At 45.3% G+C, this 23,214-nt stretch overlaps 1 protein-coding gene across 2 annotated transcripts in view; it reads left to right on the plus strand.

Moving 5' to 3' along the window:
* The window catches only part of LOC137323781 (collagen alpha-1(III) chain-like), a 147,941-nt gene that overhangs the window by 89,011 nt on the left and 35,716 nt on the right, over nucleotides 1–23,214 (plus strand). For both annotated transcript variants that reach the window (XR_010963444.1, XM_067987704.1), the window contains exons 29-37: nucleotides 12,882–12,926; nucleotides 13,007–13,105; nucleotides 13,206–13,313; nucleotides 13,438–13,491; nucleotides 13,586–13,639; nucleotides 14,146–14,199; nucleotides 15,639–15,692; nucleotides 22,237–22,344; nucleotides 22,484–22,537. Coding sequence is in view for 1 of the 2 variants with exons in the window: in XM_067987704.1 (XP_067843805.1) it covers nucleotides 12,882–12,926; nucleotides 13,007–13,105; nucleotides 13,206–13,313; nucleotides 13,438–13,491; nucleotides 13,586–13,639; nucleotides 14,146–14,199; nucleotides 15,639–15,692; nucleotides 22,237–22,344; nucleotides 22,484–22,537 (630 nt within the window). In the remaining variant the exon portion in view is untranslated. The remainder of the gene's footprint in view (nucleotides 1–12,881; nucleotides 12,927–13,006; nucleotides 13,106–13,205; nucleotides 13,314–13,437; nucleotides 13,492–13,585; nucleotides 13,640–14,145; nucleotides 14,200–15,638; nucleotides 15,693–22,236; nucleotides 22,345–22,483; nucleotides 22,538–23,214) is intronic.

A 23,214-nucleotide genomic window follows, 5' to 3' on the forward strand; every position in this document is an offset into this window, starting at 1 on the left:
CAACTCACACTCACCAATACTCAACACAACTTCAATCAGATCAACTCACACTCACCAATACTCAACACAACCGTCAATCAGATCAACTCACACTCACCAATACTCAACATACCTTCAATCAGATCAACTCACACTCACCAATACTCAACACAACCGTCAATCAGATCAACTCACACTCACCAATACTCAACACAACCGTCAATCAGATCAACTCACACTCACCAATACTCAACACAACTTCAATCAGATCAACTCACACTCACCAATAATCAACACAACTTCAATCAGATCAACTCACACTCACCAATACTCAACACAACCGTCAATCAGATCAACTCACACTCACCAATACTCAACACAACTTCAATCAGATCAACTCACACTCACCAATACTCAACACAACTTCAATCAGATCAACTCACACTCACCAATACTCAACACAACCGTCAATCAGATCAACTCACACTCACCAATACTCAACACAACCATCAATCAGATCAACTCACACTCACCAATACTCAACACAACTTCAATCAGATCAACTCACACTCACCAATACTCAACACAACTTCAATCAGATCAACTCACACTCACCAATACTCAACACAACTTCAATCAGATCAACTCACACTCACCAATACTCAACACAACCGTCAATCAGATCAACTCACACTCACCAATACTCAACACAACCATCAATCAGATCAACTCACACTCACCAATACTCAACACAACTTCAATCAGATCAACTCACACTCACCAATACTCAACACGACCGTCAATCAGACCAACTCACACTCACCAATACTCAACACAACCGTCAATCAGATCAACTCACACTCACCAATACTCAACACAACTTCAATCAGATCAACTCACACTCACCAATACTCAACACAACCGTCAATCAGATCAACTCACACTCACCAATACTCAACACAACCGTCAATCAGATCAACTCACACTCACCAATACTCAACACAACTTCAATCAGATCAACTCACACTCACCAATACACAACACAACTTCAATCAGATCAACTCACACTCACCAATACTCAACACAACTTCAATCAGATCAACTCACACTCACCAATACTCAACACAACTTCAATCAGATCAACTCACACTCACCAATACTCAACACAACCGTCAATCAGACCAACTCACACTCACCAATACTCAACACAACTTCAATCAGATCAACTCACACTCACCAATACTCAACACAACCATCAATCAGATCAACTCACACTCACCAATACTCAACACAACCATCAATCAGATCAACTCACACTCACCAATACTCAACACAACTTCAATCAGATCAACTCACACTCACCAATACTCAACACAACTTCAATCAGATCAACTCACACTCACCAATACTCAACACAACTTCAATCAGATCAACTCACACTCACCAATACTCAACACAACCGTCAATCAGATCAACTCACACTCACCAATACTCAACACAACCGTCAATCAGATCAACTCACACTCACCAATACTCAACACAACTTCAATCAGATCAACTCACACTCACCAATACTCAACACAACTTCAATCAGATCAACTCACACTCACCAATACTCAACACAACTTCAATCAGATCAACTCACACTCACCAATACTCAACACAACTTCAATCAGATCAACTCACACTCACCAATACTCAACACAATTTCAATCAGATCAACTCACACTCACCAATACTCAACACAACCGTCAATCAGACCAACTCACACTCACCAATACTCAACACAACTTCAATCAGATCAACTCACACTCACCAATACTCAACACAACCGTCAATCAGATCAACTCACACTCACCAATACTCAACACAACCATCAATCAGATCAACTCACACTCACCAATACTCAACACAACTTCAATCAGATCAACTCACACTCACCAATACTCAACACAACTTCAATCAGATCAACTCACACTCACCAATACTCAACACAACCGTCAATCAGACCAACTCACACTCACCAATACTCAACACAACCGTCAATCAGATCAACTCACACTCACCAATACTCAACACAACTTCAATCAGATCAACTCACACTCACCAATACTCAACACAACCGTCAATCAGATCAACTCACACTCACCAATACTCAACACAACCATCAATCAGATCAACTCACACTCACCAATACTCAACACAACTTCAATCAGATCAACTCACACTCACCAATACTCAACACAACTTCAATCAGATCAACTCACACTCACCAATACTCAACACAACCGTCAATCAGACCAACTCACACTCACCAATACTCAACACAACCGTCAATCAGATCAACTCACACTCACCAATACTCAACACAACTTCAATCAGATCAACTCACACTCACCATGTTTGTAAGAGATTCCCATCAATCGTCCCCTTTGTCTCAAAAGGGATTGCTATAAGTCTGTATTCCCTGGATTTCACAGGTGGCACTAATAACTCGCTATTGATGAGCATTTATCTTCACACCAAGAATAATAAACCTCTGGATAACTCCCTTTTATATTCCTCCGGTGGTACTACCACCTCCTTAATGATTAGTGACCTCTCGGAAGCATCTTCAAGGAAATCACAACAAGGCTATGGATGACTCCCTTTCACTTTCACTACCACACAGACAAGGCCATTAAGATGGCACCAGGTGCTCACTAGCCAAAAGGGGCCTTCTCTTTCACAAGGTCGTAAAAAGCTTGTTTTGATAAAGACAGCAAGCCCTTTGTTCTCAGCTAACTAACATGTATAGTCTACTTTAATATAAGGTTTACAATAATGCAGAAAGATTATGTAGTGCTTTTCTTACAAGCATGGATAGAGGATTGGTTAATGGACAGAAAACAGAGAGTAGGGATAAACGGGTCATCTTCAGGTTGGCAGGTTGAAACTAATGGGGTGCCGTAAGGATCAGTGCTTGGGCCTCAGCTATTTGCAATCTATATTAATGACTTAGATGAAGGGACCGAGTGTGATGTTTCCAAGTTTGCTGTTGATACAAAGCTAGGTGGGAAAGTAAGCTGTGAGGAGGACACAGAGAGACTGCAAAGGGATAAAGACAGGTTAAGTGAGTGGGGAAGAAGGTAGCAGAAGGAGTATGATGTGAGGAAATGTGGGGTTATTCACTTTGGCAGCAAGAAAAGAAAAACAGAATATTTTTTAAATGGTGAGAAACGATTAAATGTTGGTGTTCAGAGGGATTTGGGTGTCCTCGTTCAAGAAACACAGAAAATTAACATGCAGGTAGCAAGCAATTAGGAAGGTAAATGGTATGTTGGCCTTTATTGCAAGGGGGTTGGAGTACAAGAGTAAGGAAGTTTTACTGTAATTGTACAGGGCATTGGTGAGACTACATAGAACCATAGAAAAGATACAGCACAGAAGGGGGCCATTTGGCCCATTGTGTCAGCGCCGGCTCAAAGAACAACCAGGTGCCCATTCTAATCCCACCTTCCAGCACCCGGTCCGTAACCCTGCAGCTTACAGCACTTTAGGTGCAGATCCAGGTACTTTTTAAAAGAGTTGAGGGTCCCTGCCTCTACCACCAATTCAGGCAGCGAATTCCATACACCCACAACCCTCTGGGTAAAAAAGTTTTTCCTCATGTCCCCTCTAATCCTTCCGCCAATCAGCTTAAATCTATGTCCTCTCGATCTTGAACTCTCCGTTAGGGGAAACAGGTACTTCCTGTCTACTCTATCTGGGCTCCTCATAATTTTGTACACCTCAATCAAGTCACCCCTCAGCCTCCACTGCTCCAAGGAAAACAACCCCAGCCTATCCAATCTCTCCTCGTAGCTGCAATTTTCAAGCCCTGGCAACATTCTTGTAAATCTTCTCTGCACTCTCTCCAGAGGAATTACATCCTTCCTGTAATGTGATGACCAGAACTGCGCACAATACTCCAGCTGTGGCCTTACCAGCGTTTTATACAGTTCCATCATTACATCCCTTACACCCCTGCTTTTGTATTCTATACCTCAGCTAATAATGGAGAGCATTCCGTATGCCTTCTTCACAACCTTATCTACCTGTTCTGCCACCTTCAGGGACCTGTGCACATGCACTCCAAGGTCTCTCACTTCCTCTACCCCTCTCAATATATTCCCGTTTACTGTGTATTCCCTTTTACTGTTTGCACTCCCTAAGTGCATTACCTCACACTTCTCCGGGTTGAATGCCATTTGCCACTTTTCCGCCCACTCCACCAACCCATTGATATCTTCTTGGAGTCTACAGCTATCCTCTTCACTATCAACTACACGGCCAATTTTTGTGCCGTTTGCAAATTTGCCAGTCATGTCCCCTACATTCAAGTCCAAATCATTAATATATACCACAAACAGCAAGGGACCCAACACTGAGCCCTGTGGCACACCACTGGAAACGGATTTCCATTTGCAAAGACATTCATCGACTTTTACCCTTTCTTTCCTGTTACTGAGCCAATTTTGGATCCAATTCACTACATTTCCCTGAATCCCATGGGCTTTTACCTTTCTGACCAGTCTGCCATGTGGGACCTTGTCAAATGCCTTACTAAAATCCATGTAGACAACATCCACTGCACTACCCTCATCAATCCTCCTTGTCACTTCCTCAAAGAATTCAATCAGATTTGTAAGGCATGACCTGCCCTGAACAAATCCATGGGGCTCGATTTTAGGGTCGGGTTACCTGCGGGTTTCCAGCGGGGGGGCCCCGAAAATCCCGATCTCCGATCACGTGACCGGATTCGGACGAAATCCCGGCCACTTCCGGGTACCGCGCTGACGTGCGGGGCTGCGCGCGCAAGCCCCGCTGGTGGGAATCCCGCAGGCAATTAAAGCCAGCGGGGTTCCACTTGAGAGCACTTAACTTGCTCGTTGTGGTCAGTTAATGAGCTGAAGCAGCTGTCAAAAGAGGAAGTGTGGGATTTTACGGTCAAAGCAGTCAGTTTCCCACACTGGGGGAAACAGGACCCTTCAAACCAGGCGTGTTGCAGCCAGCAGCCTGTGGCAGGTGCCAAGGTGCGCTCCACGGGGGAGCGCCCTCACCCACGCAGGAGGCCACCGCGTCACATAGGGCAACCCCTGCCCCCTACCACCCCCCGGCCAAGCCAGAGGACAGACCGACACGAAACCGCAGCCCCAGTCCGAGGACCCACACACCTACCCTGCACAACCCCTCAGATCAACACCTGCCAGTTGGGTGGTGTGTGGACACCCTCGGAGGACGAAGAGCATGACCACCACCAGCAGCCTCGCAGTCCACGCCGTCCGCCGCAGAGACGTGGATCCCCCCAACACGGTGTGGTTGCACGCCGACCTGCACAGCAGGAGGGAGGGCTACCGCAGAGAGAGACGCGTCGCAGAGGGCACTACCCTCGCCACAGGGTCCACAGACCGAGGCGCAGCTCCCCGGACCTCTCCGAGCAGCAGTGCACAGGGAGGCGCAGATTCGCTCGACATGTAGTCGTGGAGATCTGCAGCCTCTTTCATGCCGAGCTGCTCCTGGCTGGCCCCAGCACCAACTGCTTACCTGTCGCTGGCAAAGTCACCACTGTCCTCCACACCTTCTCCTCCGCATCCTTCCAGGGTGCAGCCGGCAACACCGCCGATGTCTCTCAGTTGTCTGCGCAGACGAGCCCTGCAAATACACCTGCACCTACTCTGCAGTAACACGATGGGTGGCATCAGTGGTGGGTCCTCATAGTGATACCCAGGAGCGGGCATTATTGGACACAATGGACAGGATTCGCGGAGACATGGCAGTGGTGGTGTCAATATAATGTGTGCTGTTTGTGGCTCTGAAATTCAATATGGGTAACACCCATGACAAACCCTCAGACACCCTTGTGCACCCCCTTCATGCTGACGAGACGTTTGCCTTACCCTGCCTACTGCACATATGTGATGCATGCCCTGTGGCTGCAGCACAGGTGGTGGCAGGTTGAGTGAGGCTGGCCGTGAGGGAGATGCACGAGAGGGTGAGTATGGGATGGAGCCATGAGATTGTATGAGGATTGGGTCGCGTGTTAGTGGCAGGATGAGTACTGGCGAGGTGAGTAGGTGGAGGTAAGATGAGGATGGGGTGTGAGTGGGCATGAAGGGTGATGTGACAGAATAGTGTTGGCGGTGCCGAAGGAGATTTGGGGTGGGGGCAGTGTTGTGGCAGACGGAGTGTAGGGGAAAGACTTCGTGTTCTCACTGTGGCTGACCTACTGCGGTCATTGCAGCGCCTCCTGCACTGTATGCAGGTGGGCGATATGTTGGTGGCGCAGGTGACCCCCTCTGCCACCTCGAGCCAGGCCTTCTTGGTGGCAGAGGCAGGCCGCTTCCTCCCGCCCGCCGGGGGGAAGATCTGTGTCCTCCCCCTCCTCCTCACCCCATCTGATGATACCTGGGGTGAGGCATCATTAAACTGGGAGCAGCCTTCCCCCTGGGCTGCTCCATGCTGCAATTTGTCCCATTGGTTGCAGCATCTGTCAGTGGAGGACTGCCCCTTTAACTAGAGAGCCTCCAGCTGACAGATCGTACTGCGCATGCGCAGCCCGCCCGACGCGCAGGCCAGCGCCGTGGACCCCGGAGGAGCAGGTAATTGATTCCTATTAGTGTGTTGCCTGCTACGATCGCGTGGGCAACCCACTAATTTCGCCGTTCGCGTTTTCGACGCTCCCGGACGACCACCCGCTGGGAACCCGCAGGCCTGCTAAATTCGAGCCCATGCTGACTATCCCTGATTAAACCATGCCTTTCCAAATGATAGTTTATCCTATCTCTCAGTATTGATTCTAATAGTTTGCCTACCACCGAGATAAGACTGACCGGCCTATAATTATTCGGCCTTTCCCTCGTACCCTTTTTAAACAATGGTATTACGTTTGCAGTCTTCCAGTCCTTCGGTACCTCCCCTGTATCTAGTGAGGATTGGAAAATGATCCTCAGAGCATCCGTTATTTCCTCCCTGGCTTCCTTCAATAGCCTAGGAAACAATCCATCCGGCCCTGGTAATTTATCAACTTTCAAGGAATCCAGTCCCTCTAGTACTTCCTCTCTCGTTATGTTTACCTTATCCAATATTTCACACCTCTCCTCTTTAACTACTACTTCCAGATCATCCCTTTCCTTTGTGAATACGGAGACAAAATATTCATTTGAAACCCTACCCACATCCTCTGCTTCTACACACAAGTTACTCTTATCATCCCTGATAGGTCCCACCTTTTCCTTAGCTATCCTCTTGTTCTTAATGTACTGATAAAACATCTTTGGGTTTTCTTTAATCTTACTAGCTAATATTTTTTCATGCCCTCTCTTTGCTCTCCTTATTTCCTTTTTTACATCATCCCTGTACTTTCTATACTCCTCTAGGCTTTCTGCAGTATTTAGTTTTCTGTGACAGTCATAAGCTTTCTTTTTCTGCTTTATCTTGCCCCGTATGCTTCTAGACAATCAGGGGGCTCTAAATTTGGCTGTGCCACCCTTTTTCTTTGAGGGGACGTGTCTGCATTGTACCCGTAGAATTTCACTTTTTAGAGCCTCCCACTGGCTTGGCACTGATTTCTCCTCAAGTAGTTGTGTCCAGTCCACTTCTGCCAAATCACCTCTTAGTTCTGTAATATTTGCCTTCCCCCAATTTAAAACGTTTACTCCTGATTTAACTCTGTCCTTTTCCATAATAATGCTAAAACTAACTGAATTGTGGTCACTATCCCCAATATGGTCACCCACTGTCACTTCACCCACTTGCCCATCTTCATTTCCCAGGACTAAATCTAGAATTGCATCCCCTCTTGTTGGGCTTGTCACGTACTGGCTAAAAAAGTTCTCCTGGACACCGATCAAGAATTTTGCGCCCTCTGTGCCCCTCACACTGTTTGAATCCCAGTTGATGTTAGGGTAGTTGAAGTCCCCTACTATTATTGCCCTCTTATTTTTGCACTCAGAAATTTGCCTCCATATTTGTACTTCTATCTCCCTTTCGCTATTCGGGGTCTATAGTACACTCCTAGTAGTGTGACTGCCCCTTTTTTATTTCTTAGCTCAACCCATATGGCCTCAATTGATCATCCATTTAGCATATCATCCCTTCTCACAAATGTAATTGATTCTTTAACCAATAATGCTATCCCCCTCCTTTTTTATCACCCACTCTATCCCGCCTGAAAACTCTATATCCAGGGATATTGAGCTGCCAATTATCCCCCTCTTTAAGCCAGGTTTCTGTTAATGCAATGATATCATGCTGCCATGTGTCTATCTGTGCCCTTAGCTCATCTGCTTTGTTTGTAATACTCCTTGTATTGAAGCATATACCCTTTAACCCCATCAAATTCCTGTGCTGAACACTATTTAACTTTGCTTCTTTTGGCTTTCTGAGTCACTAACTATGTCACTAACTGCTTTTCTACTTCCCATTTTCTGGTCTGTATTTGTCCTATCTGTACCTGCCCTTTGGTTCCCATCCCCCTGCCATACTAGTTTAAACCCTCCCCAACAGAACTAGCAAATGCCCCCACCAGGATATTGGTCCCGGTTCTGCTTGGGTGCAACACATCTGGAGTACTGTGCACAGTTTTGGTCTCCTTACCTAAGGAAGGATATACTTGCCTCAGAGAGTGCAACAAAGGTTCACTAGATTGATTCTTGGGATGTGAGGGTTGTCCTATGAGGAGAGATTGAGTAGAATGGGCCTATATTCTCTGGAGTTTAGAAGAATGAGAGGTGATCTCATTGAAATATATAAGATTCTGAGAGGAGAAAATGCTGGAAATACTCAGCAAGTCAGGCAGCATCTGCGGAGAAAGAAACAGAGTTAACGGGGGTGATTTTAGGAGGCAAACGCGGGTGCATTGAGGGCTCTGAAAATCAGGGAAATCCCGTTCGGGTTCGGAAGCTGGCTCCAACCCGCCGACTTCTGAGTTTCCCAGGGACCCACCTGTGTGCGTGCGGGCGAACCGAAAACAGAAGTCCCACCGGCAATTAAAGCCGGCGGGATGACAGTTAAAGGGCCAAATGTACCTCATTGAGGTATTTAAGGCACTTTACCTGTGACAGATTAAGTAGTTAGAAAGATTTTTAACTTACTTGGGCGGCTTGCCCGCGGCTTCTGATTCATGCCTGGTGAAACCAGACACGAAGGGCCGGATCAGGGAACAAGAAACCAAATAAATTAAATAAAAAAACATGCTAGGAAATGAAAACACTAAATGCACCTACCTTTGAAACCTGCTCCGATGTCCAATGTTTCCTGCTCCGATGACCCCCTCTTTACTCTCCCGATGTCCCCCTTTTCACCTTCCCAATGCCCCACCGATGTCCCCCTCTTCACCCTCCCAATGTCCTCCTGATCTTCCCCCAATGTCCCCCCGATCGTCCCCTCTCCCCCGATCTTCCCCTCTCACCCCCCCCCCCCCCGATCTTCCACTCTCCCTCCCCGATCTTCCCCTCTGCCCCTCCCGGTCTTCCTTTCCAGCGCCGGATAACGTCTCGCCATCTCTCTTTCTCTCCCCCCTCCCTTCCACTGCCCCCCCCGTGTTGCAGCTCCTGATGGCAGTTAGCCTGTCAATCAGGCTAGCTGCCAGGCGTGAAACCCAGAGAGGACGTTAATCATATCGTTCAACGTGCGATCAGGTCAGAAACAGTAAGTTTGGTTCATGCGGGTTTGCCACGCGCACCTTCGCCCCCCCAGCCCACTGACCCTTCATCAGAACTGGAAGAAGTCGAAGATTAAACAGTTTTTAAGCAAGTACAGAGCCAGGAAAAGGGGGAGAGGAAGGGGAGGGGAGGAACGAACAAAAGGGAAGGTCTCTGATAGGGTGGAGGGCAGGAGTGATTAAATGACAAAAGGGATGATGGTGCAAGGTGAGGAGGGTGATAATGGGACAAGTAAAGAAACAAAAGATTGATCAGGAGTAGCTGTAAATGGCAACAGCAGAACCAAAACCAGCATCTGCTGTCTGAAAAAATGGGAGCAGTGGTTATGATCTGAAGTTATTGAAATCAGTGTTGAGTCCAGAAGGTTGTAAAGTGCCTAATCGAAAGATGAGGTGCTGTTCCTCGAGCTTGCATTGAGCTTCATTGAAACAGTGTTAAAGGTCGAGGTCAGAGAGGTCAAAGTGGGAGTGGGATGGGGAATTACAATGGCAAGCGGCCGGCAGGTCAGGGTCACGCTTACGGACAGAGCGGAGGTGTTCAGCAAAGCATTGTGTGCAGTGAATACAGAATACTAAATTGAAAGAAGTACAAGTAAACCACTGTTTCACCTGGAAGGAGTGTTTGGGGCTCTGGACGGTGGGAAGGGAGGAGGTGAAAAGGCTGGTGTTGCATCTCCTGCGCTCGCATGGGAAGTTGCTGTGTGGAGGAGAGCGGGTGTTGGGGGTGATGGAAGTGTGAACTAGGATGTTCCAGAGGGAGTGATCCCTTCAGAATGCTGAAAAGGGGCGGGGAGGGTAAGATGTGTTTGGCGGTGGGATTGCACTGGAGGTGGCAGAGGATGATATGTTGAATGTGGAGGCTGGTGGGGTGGAAGATGAGGACAAGGGCGACCCTATCATGGTTCTGGGAGGGAGGGGAAGTGGTGAGGGCAGAAGTGCAGGAAATAGGATGTACGTGGTCGAGGGCCCTGTCAACTACAGTGGAGGGGTTAAGGAAAAAGGAAGACATATTGGAAGCACTGGTGTGGAAGGTGGCATTGTCAGAATAGATGCGACGGAGATGGAAAAACTGGGAGAAGGGAATAGAGTCCTTACAGGAAGAGGGGTGGGAGGAAGTGTAATCAAGGTAGCTGTGGGAGTTGGTGGGCTTATAATAGATATTGGTCGACAGCCTATCCCCAGAAATGGAGATAGAGAAGTTGAGGAAGGGAAGGGAAGAGTCGGAGATGGACCATGTGAAGGCAAGGGAAGGGTGGAAATTGGAAGCAAAGTTGATGAAATTTCGGAGTGAGAGCAGGAAACGGCACCGATACAATCATCGATGTACTGGAAAAAGAGGCGAGGGAGGGGACCTGAGTAGGACTGGAACAAGGAATGTTCCACGTATACCACAAAAAGGCAGACATAGCTGGGACCCATACGGGTTCCTTTAGCAACACCTTTTATTTGGTGGAAGTGAATGGAGTCAAAGGAGAAGTTGTTCAACATAAGAACAACTTCAGCCAGGCGGAGGAGGGCGGTGGTGGATGGGGACTGGTTGGGCCTCCGAACAAGGAGGGAACAGAGGGCCCACAGGCCATCCTGCTTGGAGGTGTAGAGGGACTGCACTTCCATGGAGGAAAGGAGACAGTTCGGGCCAGGGAACTGGAAACTGTTAAAGTGGTGGGGAACATCGGAAAAGTCACAGATGTAGGTCAGAAGAGACTGGACAAGGGGAGAAAAAATAGTGCCGAGAAATGCTGGAAATGTTATTTCCAGCATTTTCTGTTTTATTTCAGATTTCCAGCATCCAAAGTATTTTGATTTTGAACATTCTGAGAGGGCTTGACAGGGTAGAAGCTGAGAGGCTATTTCCCCTGGCTGGAGAGTCTAGAACTAGGGGGCATAGTTTCAGGATAAGGGGTCGGCCATTTAGGACTGAGAGAAGGAGAAATTTCTTCACTCAGAGGGTTGTGAATCTTTGGAATTCTTTACCCCAGAGGGCTGTGGATGCTCAGACGTTGAATATATTGGGGGCTGAGATCGATAGATTTTAGGACTCTAAGAGAATCAAGGGATATGGGGATCGGGCGGGAAAGTAGAATTGAGGTTGAAGATCAGCCGTGATCTTTTTCAATGACGGAGCAGGCTCGAGAGGCTGTATGGCCCACTCCTGCTCCTATTTCTTATATTCTTATGATAAATATAGTGAAAAGCTGAGGCCCCAGTGCAGACTCCTGGAGGACACCAGTAGTCACATCCTGCCAATTGGTGTACATACCCATTATCCCTATTCTCTCTCTCCTACCTCCTACCCAATTCCCCACCCATATTAATAGGACACTCTTGCCATGTCAATCTATCACTATCCACAAGCAGTATGTGATTTTTTTTTTGGTTCAGCTTATTGTCAATCCTTCTCAGCAGTTACTCTCCTATTCCCAGCCTTCCTACTAGTTGTGAATTAATTGCTTGTGTGGCACAGTATCAAAAGCTTTCTTGAAATCTAAAAATATAAGATGTACAAAGTTTCCATTGTCAAAAGTAGAATTTTGTTTTATCAGGAGTCCTGGGCCAAATCAAACTCCACCCAAAAATCAGATTATGTAGAACTCCAGCATTAAATGCCTAAAAATATAAGGCGTTAGTGAGATGAAAATGCCCCCTCTGAATCCATATGCTGTGATGATCTCCATGGGTTTTTATTTCTGTGCAAGGGGACACGGCCACTCATTGTTCAGAGGGACTTAATAATAGGGATTAGACATTGGACAAGTCGGCCTGCCTGGAGTCATTTAGTTCGGAAAGGGTACTCTTACTGTGTTTTCTGGGCAACAAGGCGGGATTAAGGGGTAAATGTCCTGGGGGCTTCTCCCACTCTACCACCGGAAGTTTGGTGGAAACCCCTTTTGCACACGTAAACCGAACATCCGGTGACGTTATGGTGGCGGAGCAGGAGAAGCCCCAAGGAAACTTCCCCCTATGTCTTGCAGTATATAAGGGAGTCAAAGAACAAAATGCAGGACTTGCAGGATATACTCTGAAGACAGCAACCCAGAGTAAATCTTCGTGGACCCAGTGAAACAGGAGCTGAGGATAATTGTAGTACATTAATCCGTCCACCCTGTGATTTTATGTTCAGCCATTGGTTTTAACCACTTCCTAAACCATTGAAAGACCATTCAAAATTGTTTTTATTTTTACAGCAGTGACTCACTTTGACTATTTTTCTTTGTGCTAGGGACCCCGTGGTGAAAATGGTACCCCAGGAAAACCTGGTTCAAAAGTAAGTCCTGCATCAGCTTGGCTTTGAACAATGTATTTTTAAGAGTTAGCAATATTTAATTATCAAACTTTAAAATCTAGGGCGAGGCTGGTCTCTCAGGTGAGCGTGGACCCCCAGGTCCTTTAGGGCCTACAGGACCACAAGGCTTGCCTGGTGGTAGTGGATTAGAAGGAGCTAAGGTAAGTGATTTCGCAGTTTTTTTAAGAAAAGAAAAATATATATAAAATACAAAGGGAACTATTACTTAATTTTTGTTGTTGCTTCCTCTTTGAATGTAAGGGTCCTGCTGGGCCTTCAGGTCCTCCTGGCTCGATGGGCTCTCCAGGGCTTCAAGGTATGCCTGGTGAAAGAGGTGGTCCAGGTGCCCAAGGTCCTAAAGGTGAAAAAGTAAGTGTACATTTTCCATTTTTCCTTTTAGCTTCTATTGAATACAATACTTTTTATTTTAACATGAAGTGTTTTGAATAGATGTTCAGCTTTGTATATAACCAGCACATGTTTTCTCTGACAGGGGGGAGATGGTTCTATGGGTCCTGATGGTACACCGGGCAAAGATGGCGGTAGAGTAAGCACACAATATTTTGACCAATTTGCTAGTGATTTCACTTTGTAGATACAATCTGTTTTTGACGTCATTTCTGTTTCCTGTTCTCGTGCAGGGTCCGCAAGGCCTTATGGGTCCACCAGGTCAACCTGGTGCTTCAGGAGTGAGGGTAATTTAAAATTTTTCCAAACTTTTGATGTTTATCACGTAAGGAAGGTTGGTTGCCATTTAGTGTCGATAAATGAAATAAAGGTTCAAAAGAAAATGTTTGAAATGTTCCTGTCAAATACAATTAACAGAGGAATCTGGGGAGGAGGTTAAATTCAACTTCAGCAGGAGCGTAAAACGGGCAGATCGGCTGCCCCCTATACACCCCAATGTATATGACTTTGATGCAAAGGAAAATCAGGCGGGGTACATAATGGACTTCCGACCCGCTGACGCCCATTCTACACCCCCGCTGTGAATTGCATTTCAGCCCCCTGGTCTGTTTGATGTATCCATTGGTCTTCACTAGAGAGACATGTCTATTAATCTGACAGTTGCAAGTAAAGGCTTGAATCAAACCCTATTAGTGTACATAATGCTGATTTCCACTTCAGTGTTGTAGTATCAATATCAGTAATCAATTTGTAAACATTTTTTATTATTGATTAATTTTCTCATCTCTCTCAGGGTGAGTCTGGTCCTGGTGGTCCTCCTGGCCCTGTTGGTTCTCGTGGCAATACTGTAAGTAAACTTTACCTGAGATTTAACAGAATGAGTGTTCATGGAACTAAAGACAGGGAAACATAATTTATTACTGTAGAAATACTTCATCTTGATTGTAATTCTTTCCCATCTTTAAGTAGCCTGGAAGTTTAGTAACATGTCTGATGCGGAAATATCTAGTAATGCTGCAGAACAAAAGTTAGTGGTTATTTATCAATAGTAACATAAAAAAATAACTATTCAAATTATTGGAATTGAAAACAAAATCATACAGAAAGAGAAACTTGTTAGTTCAAATTGTAATATAATTGAACATTGATACTGTTGATTACTGTTGTAGTTTTTATGTTTGGTTAGTTGGATTATTCTTCTTCATAGGATATTATTTTGGCACTGCAGACAGATGAGCATTTGAAGTGGAAAAGGATAATATCAATCAATGTAACTTAAAAAATATAAATGATAAACAAAAAGCTCTTGACAATAAAGAGATGCTAGGATATTCATAAAATGGTGAACTTTAATTTTTAACACTGGAGCAGATTTTCCTCTTATTGTATTTGGACATTAAATAATCACCTGGTGCAGCTCATAGAGGAAAATCAGTCAGGGAGGGTCGCACACCCGTATGAAGCCTTCCTGATATTCTGTTCATTTAACTGAAATACATGTAAAATCAAATAGTCTATATTATGAAAGTGCAATCCTCCCTGTCTGATTTTCCTCGATGAGCTGCACCCAGGCAAAAGATGAAAATCTGCCCCATGACATCATTTGTAAGTAGTGGGATTTCATTTTTGTCAGATATATTGGGGCTGATTTTCCAGTGCCTCCCTATCTGGGTGTTAGACAAGAACAGAAGTCTGTTGCTCCTATTTAGCCACAGGATCACCCTTACTTCCTCTCCTAGGCTTGCTCCATATCAGGGCCTATCGCAAGCAACTGGGGCAGGAAAATCATGGCAGGCCTGCAGCTGTGAGCCTGGACTGGGTGATTGGACTTTGTGGCCACTGATCTCCTTCAGTAGTCAGATGGTCCTGATTCAATCTCAACATCCTGTGGGGGGAAAGAGTCTAAAACTGAAACTCAAGGCCTATCTTTTATTATTCAGCCTGCCCTGGGACCCTTATGGCCATAATGCCATCTTTTCCAGGCAGCCAGCAGCATTCCCAATGGGACATAAGGCAGGAGGCTGGGAATGCCTCATTTACATGATATGGTCAAGCCTCTGCTTACTTCAACATAAATTAATATATGTATCTTGTTGCAATGCACATGCGTTTGAAATAAAATAGATAGGGATGAACAGATTTGGGATTTATAAAGACCAATTTAAGCAAAATTACAGCTGGATTGCTGGTCATTAATTTAAATTGTCATATGCCATACACCTGGAGTATGACTAAGGAAAGTTAATTTTCAATTATTCTAATAACATGCTAAATTATTTCTTCCAGGGTGAACGAGGGGAACCTGGTTCCAAAGGTCCTAGTGGATTTCCCGGGCCTCCTGTGAGTATACACTTAGCAAAGGTTCTGTGGAATATTTTAAGCATGGAGCCGATATTTGGAATATTAATTATTTTTATAATGACTTACTGCCAGGCAGAAAATAGCATTTAGATTACTTTGAGCCAAGTTAGAATCGGTTGATATTCTGATATACAATTAACAGAGCATTAAGGGACTCAATTATAAGGCTACTTGTGTTGAGCCTTGTCGGCATGAGTACAGGGTGTAAAATTGGAATTACAATGTTGTAACTGCATCTCTGACCTGCAGTTGCACCTTGTGATATTCCCTGCCAGTAGTGCAGGGCAACCTCTCAGTTTCTGCCACTGAATATTTAATGCTGATGAACTCAAAACACCAACCAGCCAATTAGTAAGATGGAGTGTTTTACAGTTTGGACACCTTCCCAATATTCTTCTGCATTCCCACTGCAAAAAGCAACTTTTATTGGTAACCCTGCACTTCCTATGAACCAAAACTTAACCTTACACATGAATTGCATGGTATAGAATGCCACAGGTGATCAATCCACCTTTTTTAACCACTGGGTTATACACTGGAATATTATGGGATGACACTGTCTCCTCTTAATTTCCCTGAATCGGTAGAAAAACGCCTCACTGACCAACAACATAGAGCCATCGAAGTTTATAGCACAGAAGGAGGCAGTTCTGTGTTGTAAATCTCTATGGTTCTATGGTGTCTGTTCCTGCTGTTTGCTGGAGCAATCCAAAACTATTCCCACTGCCCCGCTTTCTTCCCGTAGACTAGTATTTTTCTCTAATTCAAATGTTTATCCAATTTCCCCTCAAAAGAAGCAATGGTCTCAACCTCAACCATTCCCTCTGACAAAGCTTCAACAACTATTTGTGTAAATAAATTTCTCCGAATCTTTCTCCTCACTATCTTCACACAAATGTTAAATTGAACCATTCCTCAACCAGAAGAAATAGTCTTTCCCTATTCACTCTATCAAAACACTACATAATTTTAAAAACCTCTATTAATTCCGCTCTTAACTTTCTCTCCTCCAATAGTCTAGCTCTCTCGGGTCTCTCCTCATAACTACAACTTCCATGGCTTCATCCTGGTGAATCAATGCTGAATATTTTCAATGGCTTTAATGACCTTTCTATAATGGAGCACCTAACCTGCAGACAATACTCCAACTGTGGCCTGACCACTGTTGTTATAAATGCACCATTCCTTATTTGCTCTTTACTCTTCTATGCCACTATTTATAAAACTCAAAGTCTTATTGGCCTTTTTATAGCGTTATCTACCTGCACTTGCACTTTCAGGGAATTATGCATTATATATAGTTCAGGTAAATGACTAATCTGAATTTATTGTAAAATGTAAATTTTTACAGAAGCAATACTAATCATTATATGAGACAATAATATGTTACTTAACTGTCACTGGTAGATTGAACTATTCCTGAATCCAAAATAATGAATCACTTTGCAGTTCTTAGTCACTTTCCAGAGTTCTTTAAATGAAACTATTGGCCGTAAATGGATTCTAAGCATCAGTGAATTGTGGCTTATTGCTGTGCCATGGAAATAAATGAATGAATTGCATGAATTAAAGCAATCACCAGCAGCTGTTGTATTTATTGCCTTGAATATAGAACTGTGAACCAAAATCAAAACAAAATAACATGAGAGGAGAATATTGCATTCCATGCTAATGAATATTGAAGCTTGATCAATTTAACAAAATTCTACATAATTTAAAAACCAATGCTGACATCAACATATAAACAATTAATATCACAGATATAAGTCAGCAACCGCAAAAACACTTTGTCTTCTCTCTCTCCCCACCACAATCATTTGAGCTTTAATTTATATATCCAATTTCTCCCTCCCTTTTCCTAGAGGTGAAAGGAGACAGAACTTCAAATGTGCAGTCTAGTCACTAAAGAGTGATAACAGAAATATGTAAAGACATTAAGAAAATGCCTCAGAAACTTCATATGAAAAGATTTAAGCCTAGAAATTCCATTAGGCCATTTTAAAATTGCCAAATAGGCACAGGCATCGATCCCTGCACCCAAAGATGAAGGCCCGAGGATCGCTAGAAATTGTTCCTCGGGCCTCATCTAAATATTCAGGGCGAGCTGCTGGTGCTTGTCACTTTACCTTTTTGGTGCCGGCCGTTGGCTATGCCATATCCATGTTCAGAAAACTTGAGCGAGGTAGGCTTCAGGCATGCTCCATTCAGGGGTCCTCCAACACGCATTTGACCCCTCATTAGGATATGCGAATGCCTGTTTTAGTTGGCTACCTTGGATGCCTGAAAAATGTCCTGAATCAATTTTGGGTCGGACATTTTTCAGGTGTCCTTGGGGTGCAGGATGTTGTGCACTGAAATTGATCCTTTTTATGACTGTAAAACAGGCGCAACAATGACAAATTTCTACCCTGTCATATGTAGAAATTTCCTAATATGAAATCAGATGGATCTTAGCTCTGTTGCAGGAGGAACCCAATTAACTGAAGGCAGTCTGAATATTCTGAATTTTATACGGAGTCATCACCGGTGCTATAAGTCACACTAGGTTATAGTCCAACAATTTTATTTGAAAATAAAATTGTTGGACTATAACCTGGTGTTGTAAGATTCTTTATATTTGTCAACCCCAGTCCATCACCGGCATCTCCACATCATAAGTCGCACTAGCAGACTTTAGTTGATATGATTCAATGCAACAAATCTATTTGTATCGCCTTATCTTAATGCATTATCTTAGTCTGCACACAGTAAGATAGATGCAAGTGCAATATCTAGAACATCTGTTGCAACAGGCACAAGCCAGGGCACGCTTGAAATAAATATATATTAATAGTAGAAGCCTATGAATTGCAGCACAAAGAAGGCCAGTTTGCTCCATCTGTGCTTCCTGAAAGGTTTCTGGCTGACAACACCATACTCTAACTTCCCATTTAATTCTGTATTTTGTTCAAGCTGAACAGAGAAATTTGAGCTTGGAAGTTCCCATTGGCAGAAGTGCTTTCCTTGGAGGATTTGTGTAAGCGGAGTGTGGGATATTGTGAATCTCCCTGCCCTGTGTTTTGTGCCGATTTCCTGATCTAGTTGGCTGCCAATGGTCTGCGCTCTTGCACAGATTAGAGCCCTTTATATTTCTGTCAGCTGTGCTTGATGCGCAAGCCATGCCTTGGGTAGCCCACTGTACAAGTGGGAGGTCTCGGAGATTGGATAATTTATTCAAATCATGAATATCTGAAGGAAACCCCATGTGAGTGCAATCAGTGGTACAGTCCACACCACTTACACCGTCCATGCATTAGTACAGGCAGCCGCCTATATCGAGCAAATGAAGCTAACCATTTGCCATAACCATAAAAGTCAATTACAAAGGCGCCGCTTACAATGTATTAAGTTCTTACCCTGTACTTACTGATTTTAAAAAGCTCTGCTGATTTCTGGCAAAGTCCGGTCTTCAAACTATTTCACTCAGTTGTTTGTACCTCATTAAAGTGCGATTACCTTAGTGATGTGATTGTCGATGGAACTGCTTACAATTAGTGGAGACTTCCTGGGCTCGATTTTAGCATCGGGTTTCCTGCGGGTTTCCAGCGGGGGGGCCCCGAAAATCCCGATATCCAGTCACGTGACCGGATCGCGCCGAGATCCCGGCCACTTCCGGGTGCGGGGCTGCGTGCGCAGGCCCCGCTGGTGGGAATCCCGCAGGCAATTAAAGCCAGCGGGGTTCCACTTGAGTGTACTTACCTTGCTCGTTGTGGTCATTAAATGAGCTGAAGCAGCTGTCAAAACAGGAAGTGTGGGATTTCAGCTTCAAGGCAGTGAGTTTCACACACTGGGGGAAACAGTCTCCCTTCAACCGGTCGTGTTCCAGCCAGCAGCCTGTGGCAGGTGCCAAGGTGCACTCCACAGCGGGTGGGAGAGCCCTCACCCACGCAGGAGACCACCGCGTCACGTAGGGCAACCCCTGCCCCCCACCACCCCCCGCCAAGCCAGAGGACAGACCGACGTGAAACCGCAGCCCCAGTGCGAGGAACCACCTACCTACCCTGCACAACCCCTCAGACCAACACCTGCCAGATGGATGGTGCGTTGACATCCTCGGAGGACGAACAGCATGACCAGCCCCAGCAGCCTCGCAGTCCACGCCGTCCACCTCTGACACGTGGAGCTCCACAACAGAGTGCTGTGACACATCCACCTGTACAGCAGGAGGGAGGGCTACCGCAGAGAGAGACGCGTCGCAGAGGGCACTACCCTCGCCACAGGGTCCACAGACCGAGGCGCAGCTCCCCGGACCTCTCCGAGCAGCAGTGCACACGGAGGAGCAGATTCACTCGACATGTAGTCGTGGAGATCTGCAGGCTCTTTCATGCCGAGCTGCTCCTGGCTGGCCCCAGCACCATCTGCTTACCTGTCGCTGCCAAAGTCACCACTGCCCTCCACAACTTCTCCTCTGCATCCTTCCAGGGTGCAGCCGGGTACACCGCCGATGTCTCTCAGTCGTCTGCGCGGAAGAGCCCTGCAAATACACCTGCACCTACTCTGCAGTAACACAATGGGTGGCATCAGTGGTGGGTCCTCATAGTGATACCCAGGAGCGGGCATTATTGGACACAACAGACAGGATTCGCGGAGACATGGCAGTGGTGGTGCCAATATAATGTGTGCTGTTTGTTGCTCTGAAATTCAATATAGGTAACACCCATGGCAAACCCTCAAACACCCTTGTGCATCCCCTTCATGCTCACGACACGTTTGCCTTACGCTGCCTACTGCACATATGCGATGCGTGCCCTGTGGCTACAGCACAGGTGGTGGCAGGTTGAGTGAGGCTGGCTGTGAGAGAGATGCACGAGAGGGTGAGTATGGGATAGAGCCATGAGATTGTATGAGGATTGGGTTGCGTGTTAGTGGCGGGTGAGTACTGGCGAGGTGAGTAGGTGGAGGTAAGATGAGGATGGGGTTTCAGTGGGTATGAGGGGTGATGTGACAGAGTAGTGTTGGCGGTGCCGAAGGAGATGTGGGGTGGGGGCAGTGTTGTGGCAGACGGAGTGTAGGCGAAAGACTACGTGTACTCACTGTGGCTGACCTACTGAGGTCATTGCAGCGCCTCCTGCACTGTATGCAGGTGGGCGATATGTTGGTGGTGCAGGTGACCTCCTCTGCCACTTTGAGCCAGGCCTTCTTGGTGGCAGAGGCAGGCCGCTTCCTCCCGCCCGCCGGGTGGAAGATCTCTGTCCTCCCCCTCCTCCTCACCCCATCTGATGATACCTGGTGTGAGGCATCATTAAACTGGGAGCAGCCTTCCCCCTGGGCTGCTCCATGCTGTAATTTGTTCCATTGGTTGCAGCATCTGTCAGTGGAGGACTGCCCCTTTAAGTAGAGAGCCTCCAGCTGACAGATCGTACTGCGCATGCGCAGCCCGCCCGACGCGCAGACCAGCAGCGCGGACCCCGGAGGAGCAGGTAAGTGATTCCAATTAGTGGATTGCCTGCTACGATCGCGCGGGCAACCCACTAATTTCACCGGGCGCGGAGGCCACGCACCCGAAACCCAACCCGCCGGAAACCCGCAGGCCTGCTAAAATCAGGCATCCTGTGTTTTGAAAATATGTTGTTTACTTCGCTTTTTTGTTTTACCGTCCACTGTGTATAGTGGACAAATCGCGTTAACACCTACCAGCCCGCTGTAAGCAGTGGCAACTGTAATACACACGTGTCATTTCTCCCAGTTTGCACACAATCAGGAAGCTCTACCCTATGGACACAGGATTTTCTTGAACTGGTTTCATGAGTTTACAGAATGCTATTACCTGTTGGGCTAAAGAAAATATTATGAAAAGTGCTTTCAATCTGCTTCGACTGTACAACACAGTTATGCTTTTGTGAAATATTGTCGCACTTATTGCTTTTACCTGAATCTGAGAAGGTGCTGATTCCTGTACTGAGCAAATGGAAATGTTTTTTCAGGATTTTAAGTGTTCTGATAAGCAAAATCACTTTTTCTGGGCCTTGTAACTTTTTCGGTTTATCGTATTAACTTTTAATTCTTGATACTCTTTTTAGTTTGTTGATGTACTTGCAGCAACCTTGTGTACTTTATGTAATCATTTTGGGGGCAATTTTCAAGTAGCATCCACCCGTTATACATCGTTAAAATGGGCACTCGGACCCTGAAAATCGGGTTGTGTTCTTGTCCACCCATGTTTGCTGCAAGTGAGCCCAACGCCATTTTGGGTCAGGCCTCCTCTTAGTGCACCCGCCTGAAATCTGTGGATGCCTATTTGGTATACGCAAATAAAAGGCCTGCGCTTGTTTAAAGATCCAAATGCCATTTTCAACAGCTTGTTAAATGCAAATGAGGCCCAAGGTCCAATTTCGATCGGGCCACAGGCTGACATCTTCAGGCATGCGTTGGGGTCGTGCCACACATTTCTCTGTTGAATTTCTCCCCCTCAGAATTTAAAGTAGAAAATAGTTTTGTTAATTTTAGTTCTGTGCATAACTAACCTAATATTTTAACTAACTAGGGTCTTGATGGGCAGACTGGTCCTAAAGGCTCAGATGGCAGTTCTGGTCCAAAAGGTGATACTGGTCCTCCAGGTTCTGCAGGCCCAATTGGTTCTCCTGGTCAAATGGTAAGCAAATATTCCAGACGGAATAATTATTAATTAAATATTTATAATACTGATCATTATGTATAATCATGAATGTTTTGTTTTCTAAGAAAATGGATTACAACTTTCAGTGATATCAATTAACTTTTTTGAATTATAGGGCCTTCCTGGAACCTCAGGTGTAAAAGGAGATCGTGGGCCAGGAGGTCCTCCTGTGAGTATTGGCATTATTACTGAACATCACTCTTACTCACTTGTGTTATTCATGTTTACTACAAACTACTTTAGTTAAGCATATGCACTGCTTGCACTGAGAGTTGAAGAAATAATGATCAGCTATCCATTTATTAACACTTATTAATCTATAACAATAAGGATAATATTTTAAGAGTACAGTTTCCATTCAATACCCCTTGTTCTCAGCATTGCATATGTGAAATGTTTACCTAAATGTTCAATTTAAGATTTTGTTCAATTTCCTTTAGATTCTAGCCATTTTTATTAAAGCCCCCATCCATCCAATCACTGAAAGAACCAGGGTAGATCATTCATAAATATTTATTATAATCAGGTTTGTGTTTTTCAAAGTATGCATCTTCCCCAAAAAACAGTTGAGGCTAGGTCAACTGAAAATTTCAAAACTGAGATTGATAGATTTTTATTAGGTAAGGGTATTAAGGGACAGGGAACTAAGGCGGGTAAATGGTGTTAAGATGCAGATCAACCATGATCTAATTGAATGCGGAACAGGTTCAAGGGGTTGCATAGCCTACTCCTGCTCCTATGTTCCTAATCACAAAACTGCAATTAAATATCGCACAACTAGAGAGCAGACAGGATCTGGGTATAGGGTTTCTGTGATCATGTAATCCATTGAACATAATCATGGTC

Source organism: Heptranchias perlo, chromosome 7, assembly GCF_035084215.1.
Source record: "Heptranchias perlo isolate sHepPer1 chromosome 7, sHepPer1.hap1, whole genome shotgun sequence".
NCBI lineage: Eukaryota > Metazoa > Chordata > Chondrichthyes > Hexanchiformes > Hexanchidae > Heptranchias > Heptranchias perlo.